Consider the following 12326-nt stretch of genomic DNA (forward strand, 5'->3'; position numbering starts at 1 on the left):
GCATTTTCCACCGTTCTTACCTTCTCTACTAGAGGGCATGTCAGAGCAATTTCTATTTATTTTTTATACATTTCCAACATTTCTATAAAAAAAAAATGTTTTTGCTTTGTCATAATGGGGTATTGTGTATAGATTGATCAGGGGGGAAAACAAGCAACTTTAGAATAAGGCTGTAACAAAATGTGGAAAAAGTCAAGGGGTCTGAATACTTTCCGAATGCACTGTAAATGGCAGAAAAGTTCCCGGAGAGGAGTTGATCTGTTCTGAAAGATATGTTGAGGAAGTGAATAAATACCGCTTTGATGTCATTAGGGGTGTGAACGTTTAAATATTTAAACCTTTAACCTTCAAAGGAAATTGGAATCAAAAAATATATATTCATTAGAAATATACTTTTTACTAAATTAAAAATCGCATTGCAGCTTGCTCTTCATCTTCACTAGTGATGCGTTCAGGATTCAGTTTTGCATATAGAATATCCTAGCCTATTCATTGATGATATGCCTTATCTTACTGAAGTCGCAAGACATTGCAAGCAGAGAAATGTCAAAAAACAGCATTCTGTAGTGAGATACAGCATTTGATTGCTGATAGACAGGCCTAGTGCATGGTTCTGACTCAGTCTGCCTGGTGGCCGACCTGCCTATACTGTAACCCTCCCCTTTCTCTCCGTCCCTCGCAAGCTCGCTATGAAAGATACAAATGTTTGTAGTGCGGCAACTAAGTCCACTCGGTTTAAAAAATACTGAATCTTAGGAGTCGTTTCCTAGTGGAAGATGTGTTTTCTTTCTACTAAAAGTCTTGGCAAGTCACGTTATTTAACACATTCAAATGTACTTTTTTAGGAGAGTGATCTGCGCGCAGGCAGCATACAGACAGCTCAGAGATGATTTCATTGACAGTTCTGGTTGCCAAGTGATGGTCCAGATTCAGAAGCCGCATTCTACTGCATTGTGAGTTCACGTGATATTTTTCTTATTGTTTGAATGGAACTGATTTTTAAATTTTTTATTAAATGGCAGTTTAAACAGTAAGCTACATTTTCAATTTGTCACATTCCTATATGTCATGCAAGCAAACCACACACAAAATGTGCACTGCATATTTCTATATGTGAAAATGAGTGTCATTTACAGTATCAACATTTATTTATGATCGCTATTCTTGATTTAGTTACAAGGATGACATGCGTTTTACCCTGGGTTGTCCTGAACAGAATGAGCCTGTTAGTTGTACAGTCATGGCCAAAAGTTTTAATGACAAATGTTAATTTTCACAAAGTTTGCTGCTTCAGTGTGTTTAGATTTTTGTCAGATGTTATTATGGAATACTGTAGTATAATTACAAGCATTTCATAAGTGTCAAAGGCTTTCATTGACAATTACATGAAGTTGATGCAAAGACTCAATATTTGCAGTGTTGACCCTTCTTTTTCAAGACCTCTGCAATCCGCCCTGGCGTGCTGTCAATTAACTTCTGAGCCACATCCTGACTGATGGCAGCCCATTCTTGCATAATCAATGCTTGGAGTTTGTCAGAATTTGTGGGTTTTTGTTTGTCCACCCGACTCTTGAGGATTGACCACAAGTTCTCAATGGGATTCATGTCTGGGGAGTTTCCTGGCCGTGGACCCAAAATATCGATGTTTTGTTCCCTGAGCCACTTTAGTTAACACTTTTGCCTTATGGCAGGAGAAGTTGCTCTCGGAGGATGTGCTGGTACCATTCTTTATTCATAGCTGTGTTCTTAAGCAAAATTGTGAGTGAGCCCACTCCCTTGGCTGAGAAGCAACCCCACACATGAATGGTCTCAGGATGCTTTACTGTTTGCATGACACAGGACTGATGGTAGCGCTCACCTTGTCTTCTACGGACAAGCTTTTTTTTCCCGGATGCCCCAAACAATCGGAAAGGGGATTCAGAGAAAATGACTTTACCCCAGTGCTCAGCAGTCCAATCCCTGTACATGTTTTTCCTGGAGAGAAGTGGCTTCTTTGCTGCCCTTTTTGACACCAGGCCATCCTCCAAAAGTATTCGCCTCACTGTGCATGCAGATGCACTCACACCTGCCTGCTGCCATTCCCGAGCAAGTTCTGTACTGGTGGTGTCCCAATCCCGCAGTTGAATCAACTTTAGGAGACTGTCCTGGCGCTTGCTGGACTTTCTTGGGCGCCCTGAAGCCTTCTTCACAACAATTGAACCGCTCTCCTTGAAGTTCTTGATGATACGATAAATTGATGATTTAGGTGCAATCTTACTGGCAGCAATATCCTTGCCTGTGAAGCACTTTTTGTGCAAAGCAATGATGACGGCACGTGTTTCCTTGCAGGTAACCATGGTTGACAGAGGAAGAACAATGATTCCAAGCACCACCCTCCTTTTGAAGCTTCCAGTCTGTTATTCGAACTCAATCAGCATGACAGAGTGATCTCCAGCCTTGTCCTCGTCAACACTCACACCTGTGTTAACGAGAGAATCACTAACATGTCAGCTGGTCCTTTTGCGGCAGGGCTGAAATGCAGTGGAAATGTTTTTTGGGGAATCAGTTCATTTGCATGGCAAAGAGGGACTTTGCAATTAATTGCAATTCATCTGATCACTCTTCATAACATTCTGGAGTATATGCAAATTGGCATCATACAAACTGAGGCAGCAGACTGAAAATTAATATTTGTGTCATTCTCAAAACTTTTTGCCACGACTGTATATTATAATAACCAAATATAGCCTATTAACAGCTGAATATAGAGAAAGCATGCCAACTGTGCCAGTGAGAAATGTTTAACGTTAAACCCTGCACATGCATGCATGCCTGTGTATATGTGCACGTGTGTGTGCACGCTTGCTTATGTTTGTGCAAGTGCGTGTATGTGAGACCTTCCTTAGTGAAAACACACACGATGCCCAGGTGGCAGGGTTGGCATGAGGAGTGTGGTCGGAAGTACCAACGTTCCAGGAGATTGAGGCAGTGACCTGCCAAGGAGCAGCAGAACAGCAGTGTACTTGGAAGATGGAGCTACAGTCACACAAGGCCATATGTTGCTCCCAACTAACTGGTAAGCAAATGGCCACTGGAATGTTTTCTCCCCATTCTGCTGACAAGTATTTATTTTCCGCTCATACACAAGTAATAAAGGCTCAAATAAATAAAGGATAAAAAAATCTCTCCCTCTCCCCCTGCCAGCCTCTTTCCCTACCTGCCAGCCTCTTTCCCTACCTGCCAGCCTCTTTCCCTACCTGCCAGCCGCCTCAGTCTTTCCCTCCTTCCCGCCTGCCTGCCTCATACCTACTTTCTTTATCCCCTCTTTTCCACACTTCTTTCCCCCCTCCATCACCTTAGCCTCCCCCCGCATCGGGGAAATCAGAAATGGTTTTCTTGCTCTGGTAAGCAAGGAAGCCCTCTCTCACTCTTCCTATATTAATTTCTCTCCTGCTCACCACCCCCCTCCCTCTTTCGTTCACTTTCCTCCATGCAATTCTTTTTTTGCAGGTTTGGAAGCAGAGGCCTTGGCGTCTTTGTGAGCCTTCGTCTGTTTTTTTCACTCCGGGCTGAATGCAATTAGCTAAGGAGAGAAGCACGTCTCTTTCAGCATGGAAGGGAGACAGGGTGAGAGTGAGGGAGAGAAAGAGTGCCAGAGAGCGAAAGAGGCAGATTTCACTGCAGTCTCGAGATAGGGCTGATAATAGATATTTCTAGAATTGGAAAACATTGTTATGACCAATCCAATGATGTTCACTCTAAGACTATCAAATCCTTAAGTAATAAGACTTGGCTGTAGAAATATTATCTACCATTATATTACTTCATCATGAACCTTTATTTTTACCAGAAGTTGAGTGGTCAAATGAGTCAATTGGGAAATAAGGATTAGGTGGCCATGATAATATTAGATGTTGGGTTTGAAATTTAGGCAAGACACAATATTCTTGCAACAAATGTCAAGAGATGTATAATGAAAGGGAAACAGAAAACCTACCACTGAGACCTTTAATGTCTCAACCAAAAGAATGAGAGTTGACACTTTTTGGGAATTACATGCCTATAAAATGTCCTTCCCCAATGGTAATATTGGTACGCCAATGCATCCCACTATAACGGATCTTTGGAGCATGAAATGATAGTTGAAAAAGAAAATGGCTACTCACTTTCCTCATAAACTGCCATTTGAAGTACCCATTAGCCTATACTTCATCCTTTGATAGAAAAACCATGAGTGACGTGTGTCTGTACGTCATGTGCACGTACACATCTGAGACCTTGACGAGTTCTTGCTAATACCTTCGAGTTGTACTAGAATTGGCCCTGTTTGAACCCAGAACAGTGCCAAACGCTAAGATGCATATCCCCTCAAACTACAACACTAGGGCATAAAGAGAGCGGGTGTGCTGGGTATTGTTGTTCACAGGATAAGAGATCAGATTCTGCAGTGTTTTTTCAGTACCAATCTATTCCCGATTGTCCAGAAATTGCCATTTTAAAAGTCATTAATATTTATGACACTATATAGACCTCATTAAAACTGAAGGTCAAAATAGGGCCCCCATAGGGCTCTGGTCTAAAGTAGTCTACTATATAGGGAATATGGTGCCATTTGGGATGCAGTGTAAGTATTATGTTGACCTTCAGTAGAAATAGAATAGAGAAAGGGGAAAATTGAAATCCATGGTGTTTATGACAAAAACAACTACTTTTTAAAATGTCCTATGAGTACATCTTGAAGTTTGCCCATCCTCCTCACCCACATATCTCAGCGTCATTTGTCAACAATATTTCCAAAGGGTTCGCAACCTGCTAAAGCATTTATAATGTTAGAATCTGGCAAACAGTGCTTTGCAAATACAATGTCTACTCTGAAAAACTTCAAACTGGCATGACCTTGTCATTTCTAAGGAGTCAAATGGAGAACGGCAACTACCATAAGAACAATTTATTCTATCAATCGGAACATTGTGACAGCCATTCTGGATCGAGGAACTCAAGTTCCATTTGAGGGCTTGACATGACATTTTTTTGCCATTTATCTTTCGGACAAGTTGGACAGAAAGCTCAAATCACTTTCACTTTTCTCACACAATCGTTTATGTTCGAGCAGGGCTAAATCAAAAGCCTGCACACCCAGTAGCTCTCCTGGAGGATGGTTGGCCACCCTGCAACATTACAATTACAACCAAATACTTGCTAAAATAATTCCCTCCATGAACCAGGGATCAAATGGCTAAGGAAGGCGAGGTAGCTAAGATGTTAATCTATTTGTAAGCTTAAAATATTCCATGTTCAGGGGAGATCTTGGCAGCATAGGAGTTACTTGTCAATAAGGCCATTCTAAGAATATTTGTTTTACTTTTTCAGAATTACATGGCCAGTATTGAACAGAGGACAATCCTAACTCATTTTGAGCACGTGAGAGACGTAGGGGTTTTCAACCAGAGTACGCAGCATTGGTTTCATCAACTATGAACCCGTATGACCTGCGTGTCGGCCATTTGCGGTTATACACGAGTGCCTGTGGCAAGTTATTTTAGGACATGACAATGACATTAATACACACTGATAAATAGTTAACTAGTGAATTTAAAACATTGTGTAGTTTGGCTGGTTATGTAGATAGACTGTAGTATATCATTGTTTTACAAGTAGCACAAATCTCTCCCTCGGTAACAGCCCACTGACAAACGCAGGTGATGCACACACCATGACTTTTCCAGGATTTATTGCTGACCAAAGAATTTGCTATAACTAGGCAAATAACTCACTAACTAGCAACAAATATCAACAAATGTGCACTCGCGGCTAGTGTCGCTTTGATCTCAAAAACGCATTTGGCAACTGCATGATTGAAAGACTGTCTATGCAGGCCTACAATAATTACACTCAGATGTGTTCTGCAGAGATTGGGAGGAGAGCGTGCAACAAATTGCTTCCGGAGGACACGGATCCAATTCTGATCTGAGTAGCCTCATTGTTTGATAGTGATTTCTGGGTGATTTGGTCAATTAAAACAACTTAAATCTATATTTTCTTGTCTGACATTTTTTTTTTTTACTTGCCCGGACAAGCAGACAGTCCCTTTTCAGCAAACAAACGCTTGTTTCAAATAAACACTGGGTCTAAATGAATTGTTTATGAGGTTACCATGGACACAGCTCTGATATTCCCATGGTTATGTGCATTAAACTTCATTATTTTTAAATTCATAAAGCAAAATTCCGGCGAGGCAACAGCCAGGCATTTTAGAATTGATCCAAAACGGTTGCGAGGATGGCAAGTCAAAAAGTCAAAGTTCAAGGGCGAGACTATGAGGTGGATCAGAAGAGGGCGAGACTGCGAGGTGGGGAGAGGAAAAAGGAAAGGGAAAAGACAGGACAGGCTCTAATAAATGCTGGTTGTGATCGGTGATGAAGCAAATAAATGCCTGGTCTACTAATTGAAGTTATGGTATTCAAAGACATTCAACCTGACATGAAAGGGCCTGGCCTGCATGTTGCCACTCCGAGAGAGCTTTTATCCAGCAGAGTTCCTCCCCCACCCAAATGCAGAGGCCTCTTGGCCCCCCCTGCTCCATGGCTTCCCTCTGTGCAGAGGTCACCACAGTACAGTACCCCTTCGATATTAAAAATGACAAGGCACGGAAAGAGAAAGAAAAGCTCCTCATGGACAATCCAGACACTATTTGCTGACTGCTATACAAATGTGAACGTAAGCAACCTAATCTTCCACACAGACCATCCCTGGGCATGGCACACAGCTATAAGAGCCCACTACCCTGCTTTTAAGAGAGAGGGTATTGGCAGAGGGTGGAAAATGAGGACCCTGAGACAGACACCCTCTGTCAACCTGTACAAGAATGGAACAGTGGTGTTGCAGGGCGGGGTCATACATTTCCAAAAGGACTGAATCACATTGAGAGCACAGCAGGAGAAGCTTTCTCTGGGTGACGTCTCCACCCACCTCGAGCGAGTCTGATCACACCTCTTCAAACTGTCCTGCAGACAAGGATAGTCACACTGTACCCCCCCAGCACATAACACCCAGGTCCCACAACTGCACTGCTCCTCCATCACAGAGGGATACACTCACTGAGCTGGAGAGAGACATGGTGGCACTCAGGGAGAGAGCTAGTCCACATACTCTCCAGATAGCACAGACACACAAATTAGACCAGCACAACACCACCCCCCTACAGTACCCAGAGGGCTGAAGGTGGAGATAGACTGCTGTCTGAGAGAGCTGGCTGTACTCCGGTCTGAGGTGAGAGACCCGAAGGAGGAGAGAGGAACACATGGCACAGCACTGCAGGAGGAGGTGCGACAAACAACCAGTCATGAGAGCTAGCCCTTACACACCCCCTACCCGGGAGGACCTGCACCAAGAGGATCCACAGCAAGAGGACCTACACCCAGACCACAGCACCAACAGTTACATCCCCACCCCAACCAGTCAACAACTCTAGCCACACCCTATATAGGCACCCCCAGATCAGTCTTATGCCCTTTCTACACTTTCCTGCATTTGCCAGCAGCTCTTCGCTGTGCTTCAAGCATTGCGCTGTTTATGACTTCAAGCCTGGTTAAATAAAAGGTGAAATAAATAAAAAGTCAATCAACTCCCGAGATTAGGTTGGCATAGTGCCTATAAGAACATCCAATAGTCAAAGGTATATGAATTACAATTGGTAGAGAGAGAAATGGTCCTATAATAACTACAACCTAAAACTTCTTAACTGGGAATATTGAAGACTCATGTTAAAAGGAACCACCAGCTTTCAAATTGTAATGAAACAGCAGGGAGCAGGTCTCGAACCCTCGACCTTCTAAGCCCAAAGTCCAGCGTGCTATCGACTGTGCCGCAAAAACATGCTCGTGCGGCAGAGTCGATATCCGCACGTAAAAAACCAAGGGTCGTTACAATACCTTCTCATGTTCTGAGCAAGGAACTTAAACGTTGGCTTTTTTACATGGTACATGTTGCACTTTGACTTTCTTCTCCAACACTGTGTTTTTGCATTATTTAAACCAAATTGAACATGTTTCATTATTTATTTGGGACTAAATAGATTTTATTTATGTATTATATTAAGTTAAAATAAGTGTTCATTCAGTATAGTTGTCATTGTCATCATTACAAATATATATATTTTTTAATTAAAGAATTGGCCAATTAATCGGCATGGGAATTTTTTGGTCCTCTATAAAATCGGTATCGAAAAATCATAATCGGTCGACCTCTAATTTCCACATCGTTCCAACACTGTATATATCCATAATATGACATTCGAGATGTCTATTCCTTTGGAACTTCAGTGAGTGTAATAATGTTCATTTATTTCATTTTGGTTAATTAGCCATTTCACTTGCGTTGGCAATGTAAACATATGTTTCCCATGCCAGTAAAGCCCTTTGAATTGATAGACAGTGAGGATAGAGGAGAGAGATGTTCCGGCTTATGAAGCATCATGTTTAATATGCACAGATTGGATAGATTTGGGTCCGTGGCCTAATCCCATTGTGAATATGAAACTGGGCAATCACACGGGAAATCACACACACACACACACAGAAAATACACTGATGGTTGGATAGATAGAAACGTCTGAGGTCTCCACTCATGAGTAACAGAGAAACACACTACAGAGAACACCGCAATGCCAGAGTCATGTTCATTAGGGAAAAAAACCACGCCATGAAGTTGAACACTGATGACCACCTAATTCAATGTCCATTTTCTCCCCTTTATAAACTGACCGTGGCCCTTTTCCAAGAGGATTCCTGTGCTAGCGTCCCAGTTGAATCACCTCTCTGCCAGACATCAACCCAGTAAAGCTGGCAAACACCATACTATATTGTTGAAATCACCTTTGGTTGGTAAGCAAGACCTCCCTCAGGGTGATCTACATGCTAAATCGGCTGTACCACAGAGACAGACAGCACTAGAGGCCGAAAAAACAACACTAGGGAACATGGAATGATATCCAATTATATTAGTATGTCAAATGAAGGCTATGCCGATGTATTCCCCCGAAGTACAGTATGTTCAAATATGTTCAAAACTAATAACGTATCAACGCTTTAGAGAGCAGGGATGTCAACGGTTGGATTCTGGGTAAACTCTTAACATTGAGATATTAAAGACATGATGGATCAGATGCATAGTGTATAAAGGAGTGCGAAGTTAATGGTTCTCTGAAGTAAGACAATAAGCTTGGAATGTGCTGAGTGCAGGGAAAACAAATGGCATGTGACAGTACTGATAAGGGGAGAAACCGTTGAAGGCTCATATCACTTAGTTCCCTGCTTAGTAAGAAGGATGCAATGTTTAGAGATACGGAGGAGACTGGGGTATGAATACCACCACGGGGGAAGCCATGTCTTTTGTCTGAATACAGCCGACCCTTTGAGAAGAATTCAACTTGGTTAAGCTTCTCTAGTGTCCGTGAGTTATTTACTCTGAAAAATTTGACCCTAACACTACTAATGACCATACTTATGTGGAAAATATATATCGAAATCGTTTTCATTTGGCGTACTAATATCAATATCAGTGGATATAATTGAACAAGGAAAGTATGCCATTTAGACAGGTTGTCTGAGAATAAGGAGTTTTAAGTTGGAGTGATCAATCTTTTGGCTGGTCCACTGTGGCTCTTACCAGCGCAGGGCGATCTTGATGGGCGTGGTGAGGCAGGAGGTGAAGAGGTCAGCGGGGAGGTCAGGGTTCATGGGCAGTAGCTCTGAAGCCTCGCAGGCAGCCAGCTGGATACAGTTCTTCATGGAGGGGGGAGAGGCATCTGGGCCAGGGGGTGGTTGGGGTTAATGGCTGCCACCTGGAAGAGGACAAAAAGACTTGGATTGGAGATGAGGCTAATAGAGGAACAGGCTATACAGAGACACAGGTCTAACAGATAAGCTGCACAGACGGACACACCAGTGTCATGCCATCCCCGTCTGAATGAAATACGTTTTTATTCAAAAATCAAATAAAAAGGGTATAGACAGAGAACACCAGGGAATAATAGAAAATAGAGAAAATATGTAATACTGAACTCGCACTTGACTGTTTTCCCCCCCTTACTGGCTCTGACATTGCTGATAGCTACTTTATTGAGGAGAAATGTACTTACTATGACTGTGATATGTGGCCGTCCCACCAAGCCATCTTAAGATGGACGCGCTAACTAAGTCGCTCTGGATAAGAGCGTCCGCTAAATGACTCAAATGTAAGTAAAGTCAAAGAGAAAAGAGAGGTGGAAGGAAAGAGAAATAACAGTCGACAAAGAACAAGATGACAGAAGAAGAGAGAAGGGAAAACCAACCAAGATGGTAACGCCAAGCAAGAGAAAGGACCAGATAAAAGAACAAGAACAGAACCGACAGAAAAGAGGAGACCGATAACAGGCCAGAGGGGCGTGCAGGTCAGAGAAAGGGAGTGAAAACCTTTAGGTCATTGGATTCTCTCACTGCTCTAAACTTCTGCTATCATGCGGTAATGAGATGTGGAATAGAGCTTTTGAAGTTCAGGGCGGCGGCCGTGTTCGACAGTGTGCTCTGAACAAACAGCCTCTGGAACAGATATTGGCTAATGTGATATTATCATTCTGGGGAAATGGACCGCCTGTAAAATGCCATGAATACAAAAGGTGTGAGAGACACTGAGTGTGTGTGGAATGCACAGGTGTTTATGTCTGAGTGCATGCGTGTACACGCACGCGCGTCTCCTCCTGTCTGGGTGTATAGATTCACCCAGAACTGGTTTAATGTCAGCCTGCCTCTAGGCAGCTTGTGGAGGTGAGCTCCACATTTCATTTGATGACCTCGGAGCGCTCCCTTCCCCTCCTTATCCAAGGCTGTGTACCATGGACTCCCTATGCTTATAAATACTTCAGACGTATGACTGAAGCGCTTGTACTTTTGAGCTTCAAAATGTGAGTTCTGCCATAATTCTACAGTTCTGGTGCAGCCTAAATCTCCCAATGACGAGCAATACGTGACGTACGGCCGAGTTTCAGGCAAGGATCTGGAGATTTGATCTGGCCCTTGGGGGTCATTTTGTACTGATGGCCTAGCTGATGCATATGATGGAAGGGTGCAATACAATTTAAAGCACTATGTCTAGCATTATGATAGCAAGCATCACGGTAGATGGATGGTACCGTGTGTTGAAGAGTGGGACTCTTCATTGCACCCAGGAGACTGAGATTTACCTACCACTCCTAGTACCATCCCATCCATGAGAGAAGAGGGAAATTCTGCTTTAAGTGTTAAAAACACTTCCTGTTTTAAAAAAAAAAATCACTGTCAAGCTGGCTATAACTGCTGTGCAGGGAGGAAGTGAAAGATCTTCTCCAAAGTGTCAACCCAAACACTTACATACAGTGCAGTAGACCAGGGACACATGCCCAGTCGATCAGACTGTGACGACCCTCCCACTCTGTCTGCCGTATTCTCTCTGTTATTTCCTTATTAGGATGCTGGTGGGCGGAGTTGGGAGGGTCGTCAGCTACATGGGAAACACCTGGGCCCGGTGTCTCCCAGGATAAATACACCACTTCCCCATTCATGGAGGAGACTCTCTCCATGCAGACACCCTCTGTAGATTGTGTTGTGGTTCTTGATGGCCGTTTGTTTGTTTGTTTTGGCATCTTTCATCACCCTGCATTATCACATTCACGCATGCAAAACACTCACACTACTGATTACTGATTACACACACCATTGTATATTATATTTATTTGCTTTAGGTAATAAATATATATCTTTCTACTCATTATCTCCACGTTGTCTCCCTTTGTTACGGGCTTTGAGCCGGTTCGTGACAAGACACAGAACTTCTGCTCTCTGTCCTCACATCTACTTAGTCTATAGGGAGAAAAGGGAACGTGGGATGCACACACACGCACACACATGCACTCAAAGACAAGTGTCACACACACAGCACACACAATCTGGGAATTGTGAGGTGAAAATAGCTCAATTCTCCCCACAGTCAACTCCTCAACATCTGATGCAAGGCATGGTAAACCTAGGCTTATTAACGCCACTTAGGGCAGAGTGCAGATGATGGAAGACTGGTCATATTTTACTAAGGGCTAGCTGGTAGACACACACACACTCTGAAATGCAACCAGAAAGACCAGCATTTTCTCCATATTTTTCCCCTTGGTGAGGAGCAAATGCAACATTCCAAAACGTTCAATTGAAATCAACAGAGGCATGAAAAGTGTGTGTGTGTGTGTGTGTGTGTGTGTGTTTCAATGTGTTGTACGATTATACCTCTCAGTTCAGGGTGCAACAGAGCCATGGGCAGAAGAGCCACTCCACCTAAACAGATAC

The 12326-nt window shown here is 43.0% G+C and overlaps 1 protein-coding gene across 1 annotated transcript in view; it reads right to left on the reverse strand.

The window, feature by feature from the left end:
* The window catches only part of LOC115142582 (regulatory-associated protein of mTOR), a 172780-nt gene that overhangs the window by 91747 nt on the left and 68707 nt on the right, over positions 1-12326 (reverse strand). Inside the window, 2 exon segments of the mRNA XM_029682143.2 lie at positions 9646-9778; positions 9781-9820. Of these exon segments, the coding sequence (XP_029538003.2) occupies positions 9646-9778; positions 9781-9820 (173 nt within the window).

This window comes from Oncorhynchus nerka, linkage group LG15, assembly GCF_034236695.1.
Source record: "Oncorhynchus nerka isolate Pitt River linkage group LG15, Oner_Uvic_2.0, whole genome shotgun sequence".
NCBI lineage: Eukaryota > Metazoa > Chordata > Actinopteri > Salmoniformes > Salmonidae > Oncorhynchus > Oncorhynchus nerka.